At 40.5% G+C, this 22,096-nt stretch overlaps 1 protein-coding gene across 1 annotated transcript in view; it reads right to left on the bottom strand.

The window, feature by feature from the left end:
* The window catches only part of LOC124535078 (protogenin A-like), a 121,732-nt gene that overhangs the window by 6,942 nt on the left and 92,694 nt on the right, over positions 1 to 22,096 (bottom strand). The window contains exons 4-23 of the mRNA XM_047111126.1: positions 19,433 to 19,577; positions 19,055 to 19,120; positions 16,165 to 16,348; positions 15,816 to 15,956; positions 14,969 to 15,133; positions 14,591 to 14,663; positions 13,947 to 14,138; positions 13,023 to 13,114; positions 12,808 to 12,892; positions 12,289 to 12,465; positions 10,890 to 11,013; positions 9,947 to 10,093; positions 9,491 to 9,624; positions 8,432 to 8,595; positions 7,815 to 7,920; positions 7,067 to 7,251; positions 5,502 to 5,634; positions 4,488 to 4,575; positions 4,096 to 4,156; positions 201 to 275 (exon numbers count right to left, since the gene is read on the bottom strand). Coding sequence (XP_046967082.1) covers positions 201 to 275; positions 4,096 to 4,156; positions 4,488 to 4,575; positions 5,502 to 5,634; positions 7,067 to 7,251; positions 7,815 to 7,920; positions 8,432 to 8,595; positions 9,491 to 9,624; positions 9,947 to 10,093; positions 10,890 to 11,013; positions 12,289 to 12,465; positions 12,808 to 12,892; positions 13,023 to 13,114; positions 13,947 to 14,138; positions 14,591 to 14,663; positions 14,969 to 15,133; positions 15,816 to 15,956; positions 16,165 to 16,348; positions 19,055 to 19,120; positions 19,433 to 19,577 — 2,537 coding nt within the window. The remainder of the gene's footprint in view (positions 1 to 200; positions 276 to 4,095; positions 4,157 to 4,487; positions 4,576 to 5,501; positions 5,635 to 7,066; positions 7,252 to 7,814; positions 7,921 to 8,431; positions 8,596 to 9,490; positions 9,625 to 9,946; positions 10,094 to 10,889; positions 11,014 to 12,288; positions 12,466 to 12,807; positions 12,893 to 13,022; positions 13,115 to 13,946; positions 14,139 to 14,590; positions 14,664 to 14,968; positions 15,134 to 15,815; positions 15,957 to 16,164; positions 16,349 to 19,054; positions 19,121 to 19,432; positions 19,578 to 22,096) is intronic.

Below are 22,096 nucleotides of genomic sequence, written 5' to 3'. Positions count from 1 at the left end.
GATGAATTATAAACACAATTAAGCACATATATATAGTGGTGCTTGCCTGGGTTTGAACCCGCAATCATCGGTTAAGATGCACGCGTTCCAACCACTGGGCCAACTCAGCTCATGCTATATGTTATAAATAATAAGAAATGCAATTAAGTGTGACTGATTAGGCTCGTTTTAGGGTTAGGCAGGTAGCGGAGGGTACTCACGGCGGGGTTCTCTGTGATGTGCACGTGCCCGTTGAGCAGCGGCTCGCCCGCGCCGCCGTTGGACACGCGCGCCGTCTGACACACACGCCAGCGTTACGCACGCACACACACACACACACACACACACACACTATACTAAGGACTTTGGGTGCTAGTTGTCACGAGTCAGGCAAAAATAGCCCATCTCCTTTCACTTACGCACGCACGCACACACACACACACTATACTAAGGACTTTGGGTGCTAGTTGTCACGAGTCAGGCAAAAATAGCCCATCTCCTTTCACTTACGCACGCACGCACACACACACACACTATACTAAGGACTTTGGGTGCTAGTTGTCACGAGTCAGGCAAAAATAGCCCATCTCCTTTCACTTACGCACGCACGCACACACACACACACTATACTAAGGACTTTGGGTGCTAGTTGTCACGAGTCAGGCAAAAATAGCCCATCTCCTTTCACTTACGCACGCACGCACACACACACACACTATACTAAGGACTTTGGGTGCTAGTTGTCACGTGTCAGGCAAAAATAGCCCATCTCCTTTCACTTACGCACGCACGCACACACACACACTATATTAAGGACTTTGGGTGCTGGTTGTCACGTGTCAGGCAAAAATAGCCCATCTCCTTTCACTTACGCACGCACGCACACACACACACACTATACTAAGGACTTTGGGTGCTAGTTGTCACGTGTCAGGCAAAAATAGCCCATCTCCTTTCACTTACGCACGCACGCACACACACACACTATACTAAGGACTTTGGGTGCTAGTTGTCACGTGTCAGGCAAAAATAGCCCATCTCCTTTCACTTACGCACGCACGCACACACACACACACTATACTAAGGACTTTGGGTGCTAGTTGTCACGTGTCAGGCAAAAATAGCCCATCTCCTTTCACTTACGCACGCACGCACACACACACACTATACTAAGGACTTTGGGTGCTAGTTGTCACGAGTCAGGCAAAAATAGCCCATCTCCTTTCACTTACGCACGCACGCACACACACACACACTATACTAAGGACTTTGGGTGCTAGTTGTCACGTGTCAGGCAAAAATAGCCCATCTCCTTTCACTTACGCACGCACGCACACACACACACTATATTAAGGACTTTGGGTGCTGGTTGTCACGTGTCAGGCAAAAATAGCCCATCTCCTTTCACTTACGCACGCACGCACACACACACACACTATACTAAGGACTTTGGGTGCTAGTTGTCACGTGTCAGGCAAAAATAGCCCATCTCCTTTCACTTACGCACGCACGCACACACACACACTATACTAAGGACTTTGGGTGCTAGTTGTCACGTGTCAGGCAAAAATAGCCCATCTCCTTTCACTTACGCACGCACGCACACACACACACTATATTAAGGACTTTGGGTGCTGGTTGTCACGTGTCAGGCAAAAATAGCCCATCTCCTTTCACTTACGCACGCACGCACACACACACACACTATACTAAGGACTTTGGGTGCTAGTTGTCACGTGTCAGGCAAAAATAGCCCATCTCCTTTCACTTACGCACGCACGCACACACACACACTATACTAAGGACTTTGGGTGCTAGTTGTCACGAGTCAGGCAAAAATAGCCCATCTCCTTTCACTTACGCACGCACGCACACACACACACACTATACTAAGGACTTTGGGTGCTAGTTGTCACGTGTCAGGCAAAAATAGCCCATCTCCTTTCACTTACGCACGCACGCACACACACACACTATATTAAGGACTTTGGGTGCTGGTTGTCACGTGTCAGGCAAAAATAGCCCATCTCCTTTCACTTACGCACGCACGCACACACACACACACTATACTAAGGACTTTGGGTGCTAGTTGTCACGTGTCAGGCAAAAATAGCCCATCTCCTTTCACTTACGCACGCACGCACACACACACACTATATTAAGGACTTTGGGTGCTGGTTGTCACGTGTCAGGCAAAAATAGCCCATCTCCTTTCACTTACGCACGCACGCACACACACACACTATATTAAGGACTTTGGGTGCTGGTTGTCACGTGTCAGGCAAAAATAGCCCATCTCCTTTCACTTACGCACGCACGCACACACACGCACACTATACTAAGGACTTTGGGTGCTAGTTGTCACGTGTCAGGCAAAAATAGCCCATCTCCTTTCACTTACGCACGCACGCACACACACACACTATACTAAGGACTTTGGGTGCTAGTTGTCACGTGTCAGGCAAAAATAGCCCATCTCCTTTCACTTACGCACGCACGCACACACACACACTATACTAAGGACTTTGGGTGCTGGTTGTCACGTGTCAGGCAAAAATAGCCCATCTCCTTTCACTTACGCACGCACGCACACACACACACACTATACTAAGGACTTTGGGTGCTGGTTGTCACGTGTCAGGCAAAAATAGCCCATCTCCTTTCACTTACGCACGCACGCACACACACACACTATATTAAGGACTTTGGGTGCTGGTTGTCACGTGTCAGGCAAAAATAGCCCATCTCCTTTCACTTACGCACGCACGCGCACACACACACACTATACTAAGGACTTTGGGTGCTAGTTGTCACGTGTCAGGCAAAAATAGCCCATCTCCTTTCACTTACGCACGCACGCACACACACACACTATATTAAGGACTTTGGGTGCTAGTTGTCACGTGTCAGGCAAAAATAGCCCATCTCCTTTCACTTACGCACGCACGCACACACACACACTATACTAAGGACTTTGGGTGCTGGTTGTCACGTGTCAGGCAAAAATAGCCCATCTCCTTTCACTTACGCACGCACGCACACACACACACACTATACTAAGGACTTTGGGTGCTAGTTGTCACGTGTCAGGCAAAAATAGCCCATCTCCTTTCACTTACGCACGCACGCACACACACACACTATACTAAGGACTTTGGGTGCTAGTTGTCACGAGTCAGGCAAAAATAGCCCATCTCCTTTCACTTACGCACGCACGCACACACACACACACTATACTAAGGACTTTGGGTGCTAGTTGTCACGTGTCAGGCAAAAATAGCCCATCTCCTTTCACTTACGCACGCACGCACACACACACACTATATTAAGGACTTTGGGTGCTGGTTGTCACGTGTCAGGCAAAAATAGCCCATCTCCTTTCACTTACGCACGCACGCACACACACACACACTATACTAAGGACTTTGGGTGCTAGTTGTCACGTGTCAGGCAAAAATAGCCCATCTCCTTTCACTTACGCACGCACGCACACACACACACTATACTAAGGACTTTGGGTGCTAGTTGTCACGTGTCAGGCAAAAATAGCCCATCTCCTTTCACTTACGCACGCACGCACACACACACACTATATTAAGGACTTTGGGTGCTGGTTGTCACGTGTCAGGCAAAAATAGCCCATCTCCTTTCACTTACGCACGCACGCACACACACACACACTATACTAAGGACTTTGGGTGCTAGTTGTCACGTGTCAGGCAAAAATAGCCCATCTCCTTTCACTTACGCACGCACGCACACACACACACACTATACTAAGGACTTTGGGTGCTAGTTGTCACGAGTCAGGCAAAAATAGCCCATCTCCTTTCACGGAGTTCAAGTTTGTTTCGTAAGAAATTTTATCAAATTCGGTTCAGCGGTTTGATTCGGAAGGTGCGACAGACAAACAGACAGAATTACTTTCATATTTATAATAAAAATATAAGTTCTAGTATTGAATAACACTGACTCGTATACAAATAAAAAAATAACCGTCATCTCCAGAACATTGTTCTATTTTTAAATGGTTCATAAATATCGTTTTATTGGAGAGTTAAACTAACAAACTTACTAAAATATTTATTATCTATGATCACTTTTTGTGTAACCTACCTTCATTTCTGAGCCCTCCTCTTCCTGACCTTCAACTGTTGTGACGGGCGTTCTTCTTGTCCTAAATTTAAAAAAAAATGTTTTTAAAATAAACTTATTACACACTATCAGCATAATATTTTCAAACCTCTTAAGAATTAAGTCCTAAGTAGCAACATAGAAAATTAAGTTACATCATTAATAAAAGACTTAAATACTTTAATTCATTTCATTTATACCAATGGTGAAATGGAGATGTTTTCATTCATATTCCATGTAATGAAAATGATACAAATGTCTTTCAGTGAACATGCAGATCGATAAATCCATGCTACGAGAGACTAGTGCTAGCAATTTAGGGAATTGAAATTCATAAGCTCATATAACGTGTTAGGGAGTAGAGTGGGGCGTACCGCTGCGAGGCCTTCCCGCGGGTCCACAGGCGTCGCGCCACGGCGCCCAGCGCACAGCACGCACACAGCGCACACGCCACGCCCAGCCCTGCGCACAACACACTCTAGTACACTCACGTACACACACACTCCAAATAAGACAGTAGCTCCACTTTGTCAAATACTATTCTTATACAATGTGTTATACTTATTACATTATAAGATGGACGATTTTTAAATTAAATTTTTTGGTTTATGGGTACCAATAAATGGCGGTTTAGGGGTACCAATAAATTGTAAGTTATTAAAAAAAATTATGTGCCATTGGCACACCACGTTCGGGAAGTAAAATGTTATGTCTCTTGAGGGTGTAGTTTAACTGGCTCACTCGTCTTTCAAGAAACAATACACTCAGTACAGATGTTGGCTTTAGAATACCTGGGGGATGTGTGATATCACCAGGGCGGAGTAAGTCTACCTGGTGGTATCTAATATTATTCAATTTTGACTACAAACCAATGCATATAACTGAAATTCGCAAAATGCATTTATCACATATATATAATGTGAAATGAGAGTGCTATAGTTCATTCCACCCGTTATAGATATATAAATAATTTGAACTGTTTTGTGGTATGTCGCCAACATAAAAATCTAGCAATAAATTTCTATGAATTATAAACAAAGCGTTTCGAAACCAAAATCAAAATTCATAAATAAATCACTATTTTTATCTGTATTTAAACTAAATAAAGTATCAAGATCTTCTTAAAGCGCACCTCTAAGGTTCGAATGGTAATTTGTAAATCTTTACATGCGATTGTGATGCCATGAAGTATGAAATTAATTAAAAAAAAAAAACATGAAATATTGACATTATAAATCCAAGTTTCTAACCCATGCACCGACCAATGTGTTATGGACTATTAATATACTTTTGTAACATACAGCATAGAAGACTTTAAAAACAACTAACTGATTTCAATTTAATGATGTTTTGTATTTGAACAGTATCTTTCCATTATTGTCACCCACCTATATAGTAGTAGAAGTGATCACCGACGGCGGCAGGTGGTCGCGGTGGTACCGTCAGCACGTGCTGACGCCGACTGCCACCCGCAGCCGTCACCATCACGTACACCGGCAGGTTTGGATCGAGATTCGTCAGCTGCAACGACGGTAACATTCAATGCTAATATTTAGGTACTCGACTCAGATGACCCAATGGTTAACACGCGTGCATCTTAACCGATCATTGCGGGTTCAAACCCAGGCAAGCACCGCTGTTTCATGTGCTTAATTTGTCTTTATAATTCATCTCGTGCTGCATGTGACAAATTTCATAGAAATTCGTTCGTTCGCATTGGAACAGCGTGGTGGAATATGTTCCAAACCTTCTTCTCAAAGGGAGAGGAGGCCTTATCCCAGCAGTGGGAAATTCACAGGCTGTTACTTTACTTTACTTTACTTTATTTAGGTACTAAGGTAAGATAGCAAATGTTTTATACATATCATATATTAAAATGTACATACAAGTACATTGACATTTTTAGCTCATTGAAATTAAGTGTGAAGAAATTTCTGTATTAAAATGAAATGTATAGTTTCACCCCTCTGAAGCTTATCCTTACAACTAGCGCGCACTGGTAACTTTTGTCACGGTGACTGTTTCGTCACTCCTGTCAAGTCCGTGAATATGTACAGATGTCACACAAATGTCACGTCGTAATGTGCGCGCACCTCCACACATATTCATGGGCTCGACAATATTGACGAAACAGTCACCGTGACAAAAGTCACCAGTGCGCGCTAGTTCTTAAGTAACAATTTATAAAAAGGATTGTATGCACTGTATAGATAGCGCACGAGTTGAATGCAGTCGGGGCGTGAGGTATGACAGCTATCGTACGCTTGCCGTGTTACCGCATTATTATTGTTGAAGTAATAAGAAAATTATTGGCAAAGAGATGGATTGATTGAAGATACCATTGATCGATTTATAATTGAAGTCAGCGATGAGGATAGTGACACCGATTCAACCATGTGTGAATCTGATGATAATAATAATAAATACATTTTTGTGTTTTTTTTTTTTATTTCGTTTTGTGAAATAATTAATAAAAATGTCAAATGATCAATAATATTTTGCTTTTTTTCAATTTTGCTAAACTAGTAAAATTATCGATATTAATTACTCACAATATAATGAGTATTTTGGTCATCAATTATAATTAGGTCACAGCACTATGGAATTCCTTTTTTTTATTTTTTATTTTTTTTTATTTTTTTATGGTATAGGTTGGCGGACGAGCATATGGGCCACCTGATGGTAAGTGGTCACCATCACCCATAGACAATGACGCTGTGAGAAATATTAACTATTCCTTACATCGTCACTGCGCCACCAACCTTGGGAACTAAGATGTTATGTCCCTTGTGCCTGTAGTTACACTGGCTCACTCACCCTTCAAACCGGAACACAACAATACTGACTACTGTCATTTGGCGGAGTCTGAGCTCTGCATTCAACTCGTGCGCTATCTGTACACATAATCGAGTTTAGGGAAGACTATATCAACATGAGTAGACAGTATTCGGACCTCTACGTTGGGTTCGGTGACGTTGAGCACGCGCCAGTCGTCGAGCGGCTGCGTGATGTTCTGAGCGAAGCGCACCGCGCGAGCGACCCCCGGGCCCCCCGCGACCCCCGGGCCCCCCGCACCCCCCGTGCCCCACCACACGCGCACGCCGCCCGCCGTGTATGCGTACTTCAGGTCCTTGGCCTCTGCGGGTAAACCTTAAGGTCACAAGTCGCTTCGCCGAGAGCTGTATTGGGCAACCGGAGCGAATGCCCTGGAGCCTCTTCAATCTTAATGTCACATTATTAATTACTTTTTAAAGTTATTACTATAATAAGTAAATATACTTTTGACAACCCTGACAGACAGAAATGAGAGTGTTAAAATTAATCAGTAAATTAGTAATTGGAGTGTCCGGGCCAGGAGATCCTGGTTCCACAAAGGAGATGCCTTTTACTAATTAATACTACTCATACTCGTATTCCTATTTAAATACTCATAGTATTAGAAACAAGTCAGTGACTCTTCAAAGTTACATTTAACTATTTATTGTTTATTTATAAACGTTATTACAATAACATAAACAATTCTAGTAATATGTTGAAAATATCCTATTGTATGATTTTTCCTTCTGAGGACAGCAGTGGAAGAATATTTAAAATCTGAACTCACAGCCAGTTCTGTTCCTAAATGTTTAACTCATATAACGTATTGTATGTACACTGGGTTACGGGTGTGATAACTAAACCGATTTGACCTCTAAACTCACCCAACTCCTTCATCGGCGCGGGTATGTTGAGGATGGGGCTGTAGGCCAGCGGCTCGTAGCCCGTCACCATCACATACGTCTGCTCCGTGGGCTCGATGCCGTTGATCTGCGGAACAGGCGCGGATGTAGCGTGCGGCGTGGGGAGTGGGGGGGGGGGGGGGGGGGGGGGGGGGGGTACGCACCAGCGCTTGCGGGCCGAGCGCGGGCGTGGGGAGTGGGGGGAGCGGGGAGGGGGGTACGCACCAGTGCCTGCGGGCCGAGCGCGGGCGTGGGGAGTGGGGGGAGCGGGGAGGGGGGTACGCACCAGCGCCTGCGGGCCGAGCGCGGGCGTGGGGAGAGGGGGGGAGCGGGGAGGGGGGTACGCACCAGTGCCTGCGGGCCGAGCGCGGGCGTGGGGAGTGGGGGGAGCGGGGAGGGGGGTACGCACCAGCGCCTGCGGGCCGAGCGCGGGCGTGGGGAGTGGGGGGAGCGGGGAGGGGGGTACGCACCAGTGCCTGCGGGCCGAGCGCGGGCGTGGGGAGTGGGGGGAGCGGGGAGGGGGGTACGCACCAGCGCCTGCGGGCCGAGCGCGGGCGTGGGGAGTGGGGGGAGCGGGGAGGGGGGGAGTGTATACGCACCAGCGCCTGCGGGCCGAGCGCGTCGACGGCGGCCCACTGCTCCACTGGCAGACGCAGTTGCGCGCTGTGGCGCACGGTGTAGCGCGCACGCGCACCGCGCCACCAAACCAGCAGCGCGCTCGCGTTCACGAACTTGTACGATAGCTCGCGGAAGCGCTGACCACCTGCCGGACGACAGTACATACATGAGAGAGAGTGACCCAGGAATATATTGATCCGAGAGATTAAATCGACCTATTCCATTGTGCCGTATATGCACATATAGTACGACACAACTTAGATGTCGCATCGGCAAAATTCGTAAAACCGATCACATCCGAATTGAGTACGCTATCTAAAATTATCAAAATTTATTTCTCATGCGAATATGATCTTTACACAAACGTAATAACTTGTAATATCATATGACCTAATATATTCGTCATTTTGACGCGTCGATTTACATGCACTTGCTTTCTCTGACGCGTGAATCTATAGCGACCAATAGCGTCGAATGGCGCGATAGGGAGCTATTTCTATTGGTTGTGTAAATCGGCAGTAATCGGTTTTAATTTCATTCCATTGCATTTTCCGATGCTACATCTAATTTGTGTCATACTATACGTATTAAAGTAAACAGTTAGCAAAGTTACATATTCTATGACTAAAATATTTCACATCTGTGTATCTCATATTCTTTGGCATATATCGTGTATAAAAGTCAGAGTGTCTATCAAGTGCGTCACAGTATGTATAATTGTACCGTCTCGTAATGAATCGTGAACTAGTTAGTGACTTTCATTATCCTCAACATCAACCAGCAATACCATCCTCTAATCTGACTCCTCTCATGCGAAATCAGAAGATAATTGTGACGTCACTGGTGCCGTAGTGTCACTCCTCACCAGTGTTGTCCCATTGAGGGCATTCAATAAATCATAAAACATATTTTAAAGGTTCTGTATAAACCATTACTATTTGTTTAATTTTCGCCCCGAGCGAAAATAGTATAAATTTCAAATTGCATACAAGATTATTAGCTAGAATTTGACTTAGTCAGTTTGAGCATCAATTTCATACCCTCCGGCTGTGTAGTAACATGGTAGGGCGCGGTGAAAGCCCCGCCCCGTGCTCTGCCCGGGATCCGAACTTGCACCCGCACCTCGTACTCAGTATCCGGCTGAAGCCCTTCTATAGTCGTAGTTGTTTTGTAGCTGAAACGTTAAAAATTACATTTGTCTACTCAGTCAGTCACCTCACACACACACAAACACAACATAATATAGGAACGTGCAAACACTCATACTAACGCACTCCTTTATTAATACCATTTCTCCATGTTTAAACTACAATTTTTTTTAATTATCTGTTTCTAGATTAGATAGTTATATTGCATGTCAATACTTTATAAACATGGAATGAAAACTACAAATAAATAAAAAGCAGTAGGACTAGAAAAATACAAATTTCCTTTGACAGTAATTTCCTAAGTAACTTTTCTTTAAGATATCAGGAGCCTCATTAAAATGCAAGTACCTTTCCTGACACTCGTCATAGCCATCGATTCTCCTCACGCAAACCATGAAGGTATATCTTGAAGCGTCCTCACAGCGCCATTTTAATGTGAACCACCGTTCACCCACCTCGGTCACTTCTAAATCTTGAGGCAGAACTGTTACCACGCTGAAGAGACATACATAATATAGAAATAAATAATCTCTTTATAGTTAATTAATACTTTTAAATAAAACTAGTTATAACGGATTTTAATCGGTATATAAACGGGTAGACTGTCTACCCGTGACCACGAACGCTGTAAAGTGCTCGAAACGTCGGGATGTCCAAAATAATTAATATACGCGATTAAAATCCGTTATAAATAGTTTTATTTAAATGTATAATAATCGCGAAAATTTAAGACAACATTATTAATGTTGACATGACAATACTATTTATAAGCATCAGGGATCCTTATTGTTTTTGGTACATGGGACATTTTGCGACCTCTATGGTCGAGTAGTGTGTACAACAGTTTTCATGATCAGCCAATTTCAGTCCCGGGTTCGATTTCCGGCTTAGTCGATGTAGAAAAAGTTCATTAGTTTTCTATATTGTCTTTGGTCTGGGTGTTTGTGGTACTCTCGTTTCTTCTGATTTCCCATAACACAAGTGCTTTAGCTACTTACCAAGGATCGGAGTAACATATGTGTTGTCCAACATTTTTTTATGATTTACTGATATATTTAACATCCCTTAATGCGTTACCTTTAGTAACACTGGCTCAATGAAACTTTTCTTTTGGAAAACATTACTAAGTATTGCTGTTTGGGGCTAGAACATTTGATGAGTGGGATGTAATTTGATGAACTTGTGTCAAGCCCTAACACTACATAACATTTAATCGTACAAGCACATTATGTTGTATTGTTGAAACATGTTAACAATAATACAAAAATAGTCTTGGAGACCAGAACCTCACCCGTCGTCGTTATCTTGGCCAGCCGTGGTGGTGGAGAACCAAGGCACCAGCGTCAGGTTCTGCGGGAGCCACTCCAAGGTTCGCGATCCCAGCAGGCGCACCAGGAGAGGAGATGATGGAGGAGCTGGAAATATAAATTTTGCTTTATAAAACTATAGGATTTAACTCAATGGGGTGACCATAAATTAATAAATTTATACAAAGAATTTTCTGACAAAAATAATACCTCTTTGAACAATATATATTTCAGCAATAAAAAACATAGTATCGTTATATCACTTAAACATAAGACATATATGATTGAGTCAAGTCGTTTAATATATAATATACTAGCGGCCCGTCCCGTCTTTGCACATAACATAAGTATTTTTTTTTAAATATGCTTTCAAAATGTTTAACAAATGTCGTTCTATTTACACAAAAACCTAAATAAATTATATACCTATGAATCTTCTTTCCTTCCTTCCTTATGAATCTTATCTCCTGTCATCCTCTGTCTACTAGTGAAAACCGCATGAAAATCCGTTCAGTAGTATTGGAGTTTATCGCGGACAGAAAAACGCGGCCGGGAGACTTTATTTTATTTTATTTTATGTAGTTATATGTAATACATAACTTGAACTACTGGATAGAAGCTTATAAAGTCAATAAGTCCTTCTTGGTGCAAGGTATCCGCTTCTAGAGTAAAATTCCGCAGACAAAAATAACTTTGCCGTTTAGTAAATTCAAATCGTTTGTAAAAAATACATTGATAGAAAAAGCATACTATTCAATACAAGATTTTATAGATGAAAAAAAGCGTGGAGTTAATACCTGTTGACTTCCACGCAGGATATATTAATTTAAATAATTGTATTTAACTAACATGACTTTGTATTTTCAAATGTCAAAAAAGAGTAACTACTGAGTTTCTTGCCGGTTCTCGTTAGAATCTACTTTCCGAACCGGTGGTAGCTTCACTTTATTGTAAAATGACGATTCAAAAGTGCTTGTAAAAGCCTACTTGAATAAAGTTTATTGATTTGATAAACGAAATGTGTCGAGCTTGTTATGTATGCGACCACCCTATGGTGGTACATTGGGACATCGCGTTCTCCGAAACCACCGACGACGGCCCGGTACCAGCAACCCTTGCGCAACACCACACCGGCCAACAACGGACCACACCGATCTTTCTCATAACTTCTGTGTCTCTTAGAATTAAGAGAAGTATTAACATAAATAATATTATAATATAAATAATTAGTTCTCAGATCATTCTGTGTTACAACCTCAACACATGAAGTAGTCTAATTAAATTAAGTTAGTATTAAATTTGTGAATTAAAATAAATTCACTTTCAAAGTACATTCAGGTTTTTTAAGTAATTAGCTAGTAACGATATTTATGTCATGATTACCTGTCAAAGTGTAGTTGACAACTTTCGCGGCCAAAGTGATGTTGTGCTCCTCATCATGAGTTTCGTTCTCGCTCCGATACTGCAGTATCCACTCCGCGACTCCCGGAGTCTCATCGGCGAACTGTTTCCAAGACACTAGCACCTTGTCGTCTTCTAACTTTGTTAGTTTTATTGGAACTGTAAAGAGATTTGATGATTATGAATACAATTGCATTAGGTGACAAAATGACACTGATTTTTATTTTTAGGGAACTTCGACAAAAAAAAATAGATTTAATTTGAGCTGCATAGGACATGAGAGGTACCTATCTGGGTACTACACAAATTCTTATAAATTTGATTGTTTTACAGTTAAATTTCATTGTAGAAAAACAAAGATTTTTTCAGGATTTTTCGATGCTTTTTTAATTTTGTAACATGACGAAATAGACAAGCATACTTCAATAAACTATATATCACTTTTATAGAAAGATTTCTAAATATTTGGTGGAACGCTCATCAATGGTTCTCAAACGTTACCTCCTTGCCCCTGGCACACGACACTCTCCGACATATCGCTGGGTATAATATACTTGTTTGTTGGCGACGAGATATATGCGCGCACCTGCGGACAGACATTGTATTGTTTGTATTATACAGTAATATTGTGATTAAAAAAAAACCTTATGAATTTGAAAAAAGTATACCTATTGAAATTATATTTTAACTTTATTGTAACAAAAAAAATCTCTTACTTGAAAGATGTAAGGTTTCAATGCTTCTCTGAGTCTAACGATCTCCTCGGTGTTTTGGTGCGGTTGTCCGGTGATCGCTACGCCATGTTTGTCTGGAAGTATATAAAATATTATCAAAATCTTGTAATTGCTTTAGTTAAAAAAAAAAAACAAATATTGCAACTATTGAATATTATCGTTGACTAGAGAGTGGGGTAACATTTTCATTGAACGAATGTATTGTCATTCACTCACTTAACTTTTATGCTTAAATCGCTGAACCGATATTGATGAAAATTGGTAAAGAGGTAGTTTGTCGGGGTAAGACATATGTGTACTACATGACAATTTTTGTGTATCGGGTAAGGCTAATTAAAGGTAAGGCTTAACCGATAATTGCGGGTTCAAACCCAGGCAAGCACCGCTGATTCATGTGCTTAATTTGTCTTTATAATTCATCTCGTGCTCGACGGTGAAGGAAAACATCGTAAGGAAACCTGCATGTGACAAATTTCATAGAAATTCTGCCACATGTGTATTCCAACAACCCGCATTGGAACAGCGTGGTGGAATATGTTCCAAACCTTCTCCTCAAAGGGAGAGGAGGCCTTTAGCCCAGCAGTGGGAATTTACAGGTTGTTGATATTGATTTTTGGCAATTTTGGCAAAGAGGTGGTTCGTCCCGGGGAAAGATATATGTTTTTAATTACATTTCGTGGGTAAAATGGGGGCAAGAGCTTGTGTTCTAGTCAATTTTGAATGGTCTGACAAATTTCATAGAAATTCTGCCACATGTGCATTCCACCAACACGCATTGGAACAGCGTGGAATATGTTCCAAACCTTCTCCTCAAAGGGAGAGGAGGCCTTTAGCACAGCAGTGGGAATTTACAGGCTGCTGTTGTTGTTGGGGTAAGGCTGCATATTCCGGCAGCGAGGTCTTTACCGGTGAGCGTGGCGTCCACGGTGTAAGTGACGACGCGCGCGGCGGCGGGGCGCCAGCGCAGCGCCACGGCGGCGGCGGCGGCCGGCGCGCAACGCACGGAGCCCGGCGCCGCCGCGCCCGGCCCCGTCACCGCCAGCCGCGCCCAGCCAGACGTGCGCGCGCGCCCGCTGCGCGCGAAGCACTGATACACACCTGCGCGCAACAGATACATTATTCACTGCATAAATTTTTTTTTTTTTTTTTTATAAATATGAGACAATCACATACATTACTCTGATCCCAATGATGAAGATGTAAGTTACATTGTTACTTAAGTTTAATTTATTTTATATGTATGTATTTTTATATATATTTTTTTTGTATCTATGTACGTTGAATGTATATATATATATATGTATATATAGGTGATAAGATAAGGTGGAGGTGAGAACTTGTGTTATGGAAATCAGAAGTAACGATACCACAAACACCCAGACTCAAGACAACATAGGAAACTAATGATATTCTACATCGACTCGGCCGGGAATCGAACCCGGGACCTCAGAGTGTACGCCACACATGAAAACCGGTGTACACACCACTCGACCATGGAGGTCGTCGAATTAATTGAGTGTTAAATACAAAAATCTCAGCAGATAGTATACCTGCATCAGCTGAGGTGACGCCGCTTATTACCAGCTCGATCCGCTTGCGATCGGCGGACGTCCGTAAGTTTATCTGAAACGAACAATAAACGATGACAGTCACCGCCATGGCTTTTTCTACCCTTTCCGCAACGGCGGTCATTCACATCTGAAACTCAAGGGCACTAGTTTCCAAACTATCCTAATCCCATTGGACATTTTTTTTTACGCTTTATATATTGGAGTTGATAATAAGTTTATTTTTTTTATATACGAAATTATATCTACCTATAATCGCCTCGATTGAAACATAGGACATCTAAGAAATGCAGCTATTCCCAATTAAAGTGTTTTAAAATTATACTGCTTTTTACGAGATGATATATGCTGTTCCCTTACCCGTCCGGCCAGAGTTAGCCGCTGCCCGTCCTTGTACCACGTGACCTCAGGCTCCGGTCTGCCGACTGCGGTACAGTTGAAGCGCACAGTGCTGGCTCGCATCGCCTCTTTCGGCAGAGGCGGTAACGTAATACGCACTGGTTCTGTTAAACTCACGTTGAAAGTCTGAAAATTATGAAAATATAGTATTAGTTGAAGTGTGCTCTTAAAATGCCGCAAGAAGCCTGGCAGGAGCTGGATACTAGTAGCCCAAGAACGATCACAGTGGCGTGTTATTGGAGAGGCTTATGTCCAGCAGTGGACGAAAATGGGCTGACTGATTGATTGCCTGAAAATGCATATACTAAGTACCAAAATTATACAGATTTTTTTTTATTTCAGATAAACAGCATCAAGTGTCGAACTGCTATGTTATCAGCTTATAATTCTAGAAGAGGTTTTAGAGGAAGATGCGAGCTGAGAAAAGGTGGATCAATTCACATGTTTCTACTACTTAGTTACACATTTGGGTACACTTTGTTTTTTCCCGATATTTTTCTTCAGAGCGATATACGAGAAATATAAAACACAAATTGACACGAAAATAAGACCACTACGTCTTAGCTATATATTACTGTTATTGTAGTGTCATAAATCTATTTTAATACTGTTCCCTACGGTCTGTCCCTCTTTCTCGACCAATCCACTGAACCGAATTTGATGAAATTTGGTATGAAGCAAACTTGAGCTCCAAGATAGGACATAGGCTAACGCTAACAGCTAAACGCGAGTGATACCGCGGTCGACAACTAGTCACAAATATAGTAAAGAGACGTATGTCTATCCAACAAATGATTTACATCAATACCTTGACTAAGTCGCTGTGTCCCTCTACAGCACACGTGTAAACACCTTCCTGGTCGTAATCCAAATTGGAGAGAGCCAAGACTTCCTTTGTTACCTCCAGTTCGCTAGTTCGTCCACCAGGTGGCGTCAGTTCCCATATTAACTGGAAAAATACAAATTAGTTATGTAGCAAGTACAACAAACTCAAAAAAAATAACCACCAATTATATTAGCTGACATAACTTAAAAATTAATTTATTTTAAATAAGCGCTTTAAGTGCTGTATTGGAAAAAAGAAATATTTCAATCTCAAGACTCAATTTATTGTCATCAACATCTAGTCTTATCGAATGTGGAAGAGTCTTCGGTACCTTGGGTCTAGGCCATCCAAGAACGGGACAGAGGAGAAGGATGCTATCCCCTCTTGGCACAGCGCTGTGATCTTCATGTTGCACAGGGAGGAAAGAGGGTTCTTCGTTTACTGATTCCGTAACTGTCACCTTCCCCTCCCGACTGATACGGGTCTTGTTTGCGTTGTTATTCGTTGCTATGCACCTGATCAGAAATAAAAATAAAAATATTATGAAGGATATTAGTCAACAAATACAAACAACAACAACAACAACAACAGCCTGTAAATTCCCTCTGCTGCGCTAAAGGCTATATCTCCCTATGAGGAAAAGGTTTGGAACATATTCCATCACGCTGTTCCAATGCGGATTAGTAGAATACACATGTGGCAGAATTTCTATGAAATTTGTCACATGCAGGTTTCCTCACGATGTTTTCCTTCACCGCTGGGCACGAGATGAATTATAAAGACAAATTTAGCATATGAATCAGCGGTGTTTGTCTGGGTTTGAACCCGCAATCATCGGTTAAGATGCACGCGTTCTAACCACTGGGCCATCTCGACTCTGAAGGACATTAGTCAACAAATACAAATTAATGAAAATGAAACTTATCATCGAGACAATAAAGTCTAATTTGAACTAGAGAACATATTCTCGCATCACCAAATAAACTATTCAAGTTTAAATACTTTAAAATAGACTTTCGTCCTGAAATGTTTAAGGTATGCTAGGGTTTAATGTGTCGTACAGAAACACGACACTGACAAGGGGCTCGGGCATTACGTAATCGTGAGAACCGAAGCATGAGCTAACGTTAATTGAACTCTGGTTTGTTCTAGACGTTGTTGATGTTTATCTATTTTATATATTGTTTATATTGGACGAAGAGCTGAGATGGCCCAGTAGTCAGAACGCGTGCATCTTAACCGTTGATTGCGGGTTCAAACCCAGGCAAGCACCGCTACACATATGTGCTTAATTTGTGATTATAATTCATCTCGTGCTCGGCGGTGAAGGAAAACATCGTGAGGAAACATGCATGTCTAATTTCATCGAAATTCTGTCACATGTGCATTCTACCAACCCGCATTAGAACAGCGTAGTGGAATATGTTCCAAACCTTCTCCTCAAAGGGAGAGGAGGCCTTTAGCCCAGCAGTGGGAATTTACAGGCTGTTACTTTACTTTACTTTTTTTACTTTTATATTGGACAACATCACGTACATTACTCTGATCCCATTGTAAGCTAAAGCACTTGTGTTGTGGAAAAACAGAAGCAACAACGGTACCACAAACACGCAGACCCAAGACAACATAGAAAACTAATGAACAATTTCTACATCAATTCGCCCAGGAATCGAACCCGAGATCTCGGAATGGCGTACCCATGAAAACCGGTGAACATACTACTCGACTACAGAGGCCGTCAGTGTCAGTGTTTTACTAAAGAATTCAACAAGCGTCAACCTATGCGTCAACCTATGCGTTTAAGAATAACTCTTACGATGATATAACAAGATAATTTAATTTAATATACCAAATATTACTTGTATGATATGTAATATTTTTTTGAAATAATTTAACAATTTCTAAAGAATACTCGTAATTGCTATACATAACATTATTACTACTATTCAACGCGAGCACGATAAATATAAAGACTTGTTTATGTATATTTTATTGGATGTTTTGTGTTACGTAAATATGATATCTGATAAAGTGTTATTTGGTTATAGATATTTTAACTTTTTGTCTCAAGGTTTAGCGTTAAATTATACAGTACATAAAACCAATTGATTTCTATAGTTTTGTATAATTCGATTTTTTGTTTTAAAATTAATACTTAAGATTTTTCCATAACTCTTTTAAAATGACGATTGGTGTTGGTTTAGGATAAAAGTAAAGTAACAGCCTGTAAATTTCCCACTGCTGGGCTAAGGCCTCCTCTCCCATTATGGAGAGGGTTTGCAACATATTCCAGCACGCTGTTCCAATGCGGGTTGGTGGAATGCACATGAGGCAGAACTTCGATGAAATTACACACGTGCAGGTTTCCTCACGTTGTTTTCCTTCGTGCCGAGCACGAGATAAATCATAAACACAAATAAGGCACATATATATATATGTGATGCACGCGTTCTAACCACTGGGCCATCTCAGCTCAGCTGGTTTGGGATGTATTCAAGTAAATTTAAAATGATGATAGTTTTATAGTGATATATTTTAGTGATGATAACTTTTCTTGGTGATTGGGCTTTATGCAAGCCCGTCTAAGGTAGATACCTACTCATCAGATATTCTACCGCCAAACAACAGTACGTAGTATTGTTGTGTTCCGATTAGAAGGGTGAGTGAGCCAATGTAACTACAGGCACAAGACATAGCATCTTAGTTCCCAAGATTGTTGGTGCATTGGCGCTGTAAGAAACAATTAATGTTTCTTACAGCGCCATTGTCTATGGAAGTTGGTGATAATTTACCATCAGGTGACCCATATGCTCATTCGCCAGACTACAGCATTAAAAAAACAGGATATCGTAGAAGGCAGCCGTTGGTACTATAAAAAGTATTAATCATTCCGTATATCATCAATGCACCACCTTATTAACACAGATGTTATACCCTTGTGTCTAGTTATACGACCTCACTCACACTTCAAACCGGAACAAAAAGATACAGTGTTGCTGTTTAGAGTTAGAATATACGAGGAGCGCTACCTATATAAACAAGCATTAACAAAACACTACGACCTAGTACTTCCTACAACGTTAAACTTTAGTCATTTAATGAAATTTAAATAGAGAATTCTGTAAATGTTCAGCGCTCTCTACCTCGATGTGGTGCATTGTATAAGTACAAGTTATTATTTATGTGTGTGTTATTGTAAAGTGTAATTTTTGTATACATACCTATAAACCCCAGCATCTTCATTTTCAATGTCTGTGATGAGCAATTCGTTGTCTAGGATATAATATCTGTAAAGACAAATGAGATATTAACTTTTAGAAATGGCTCCATGTTACCTCGTCCTATTGTATATTATTTATTTTTGTACTTGGCTGCCTGTGCCGTAGTTACTAATTTTGGCAATTTAATATAATAAAATATTATTTTTCGTTTTTCTAATTTTATTTATATTAAAATGGTATGGTTGCTTGTCTGGTAATGTTATTTTTATTTGAACTCGTGACTTATACATGTAAAATAACTGTTATTGACAATTTATTTTAACAAAAGTCCCCACGATGCCAAACATTACAAAATATGGTTTAATTTGAAAGACTCACCTATTATTTTTTGGCAGAGCTGCACCGTCCCTGGTCCAGGATACGTTGGCTGCGGGGCCGGAGCTAATGCGACAAGGTATAGACAATGGCTGGCCCAATCTCGCTGCGACATCTTCCGGCTGAGCTGAGAACTGTTTGTCCATATCTGGAATCAAATATCAGAATATAAAAAATGTCGCCTCAAGCCGAAAAGCGCTATCAGTTTTTGGAAATTGACCAATATTTCATATGTTGCAGAAAAATAATAATCTGTATTAATGTTATAAATGTAAAAGTCTGTATGTCTGTTTAACTTTGACAGCGTTTTCTACGTTGTCTTGGGTCAGGGTGTATGTGGTACCTTCGTTACTTCTGATTCTCCATAACACTAGTGCATTGGGATCAGAGTGATGTATGTGATGTTGTCCAATATTCATATAAAGGATGTAATGAAAGTTTGGAACGAATCTTAAACCCCAAGGAAACACATAAGCTTGCTATATACATAAAACCTTTGACCGCCCTAACATGCTGGCCAAGCCGCGGGCGGAAACTATTTCTATATATGAATAGGTAAAGACAAACAGCTTTGTCCCTTTATCTCCTCTTTCAAACGATTTCCTTTATCTCTAAATTAAAAAACATATATGCAAATGTTTTTCTCAAAGCGCAACTAAGCAACTAATAATTGGGTCTCCTATAAGAGTTTACTTAATTAGAAAATTAAAGCCAAAACTATAACGAACCGCTGAGTATTATAAAGTGAAACAAAATTAATAAATGTATGAGATAAATGAGTAAAACAAGTATACATAAGTCAATTACATTAAGCTAAAATAATGATATGTAGAATTATTCCAGACTAGACAAGTATCATAATTAGGGTTTGAGAATATGTTTCATGTAATGCAATTTATAATGTTCTCATTTGCAACGAATACCTTTTTTAAAAACATGAAATTAGGAATATAAAAACATCATATTTAACTTGGCATATTAAAGAGATGCAAGTTCAAATATAACGCGAATATTTAATATTACTCGTATAATATTTAAATGCACTTCCATAACATACTCTATAATTAATTGCTTGTACTTTTCAGCAGAAACGTGTTTCCGAATCGGTAGTAGCTTGCCATTCAATTCGAGATTCAAGATTCTAAAGTGTTTTTATAAGCCGGCTTGAATGAAGATCATTTTGATATTCTAAATTTCAATTCAGGAAAGTAACGGGATAGACGTGTTCTCAAAGACATTCCAGAGCAAGAGTCATCTTCGCTATTACCGGATTCCGAGAAATTTATAATGAATCAACACACTTTGTAAAAACATCTTTTGTAAAGATTTCAATAAGAAATTGTTTGTTGATTTATAGATGCTCTTTGAACGAACGGTATAAAAAGCTCGATAGTGAATATATATCACTATTATTTAAAAAACTAACAAGAGTTGTTTGAGAATGAATTCATTCACGCTCGTTTGAAATTATCACTCCTTTCACGTGGAGTTAATACCTGTTGACATACATATAAAATTGTATTTAACTAATATGACTGTATTTTTTTATTGTTGAAAAAGAAGTACTACTGAGTTTCTTGCCGGTTATTTTCGGTAGAATCTACTTTCCGAACCGGTGGTAGCTTCACTTAATATTTAAATGACGATTCAAAAGTGCTTGTAAAAAGCCTGAATAAAGTTAATTTTGATTTTAAAGTTTGGTCTATCTTTTGTAATTATAATCTTGTTAGTTCTAAGTTCCGTAAAATTAAGTTCTTTACTTAAGTAAGTATTGTAAGTTGACCGGCCTACAAGTTTGTAGAACATAAGGTTTTGAAAATTTAATATCGAGTTATACTTTAGTTACCCAACTTGTCCGCACAAACTCTTCGCAACAGTTACGATAATATGAAATTTTCTGTAGTCACAAAGCTACACCTAAGTGTCTATTGTGGCGTATGGAAGGTGTGTCCGATTCTTTATGTTATCTATACCTAAATAAAAAAACCTGTAGTCGATACCCCTGTGTCAATGACAGGCTAGTTAACTAATGAGGTGGGATTGTTAAATAATGCCTCTAATAAAAAGTGCGTGGGCGAGGTATACGGAACGAAAACAAACTTCAGTATTTATTTAACTCGGATATACCGTTTACGAAATTAGATTATGCTCTGAAAAACCGTTTGCGGAACTGTTAATAAGATGGAAATAGAAACAAGTTGTATTTTAAGCGATTATATGTTTATTTAGATACTAGTTTGTGCCTGCGGTTTTGACAACTTGTAAACCCTTGTAAAAAATACGTGGTGAATAACATTACTACAATATACGAAAAGCGGCTAACGCAATATAAGAGTAAGAAGAGACGGGAGTGATATACATAATATATAAATATATTATATAAGTGATATAAATAATAGGCACTCAGCAGATATTCTTCCACTAGTCAACAATAATAATTAGGTAAGAAATGATGATGCGAGTAGCCGGAGAAAGACAACAGTGGCGTGCACTTGGAGAGGCCTATGTCCAGCAGTGAATGATGATGAAGACATGATTAGCCTATTTACCCACTGATGCTATAAAATCAAATGTTCGTAAAAGTCCTGTTGAACATCTTATTGAACTTAACAAATAATGATAGCTACTTTTATAACGTACGCTATTTACCATCCATAATAGGTGGAC

This window comes from Vanessa cardui, chromosome 14 (assembly GCF_905220365.1).
Source record: "Vanessa cardui chromosome 14, ilVanCard2.1, whole genome shotgun sequence".
Lineage (NCBI taxonomy): Eukaryota > Metazoa > Arthropoda > Insecta > Lepidoptera > Nymphalidae > Vanessa > Vanessa cardui.
This window is presented reverse-complemented; position numbering and strand designations above follow the sequence as displayed.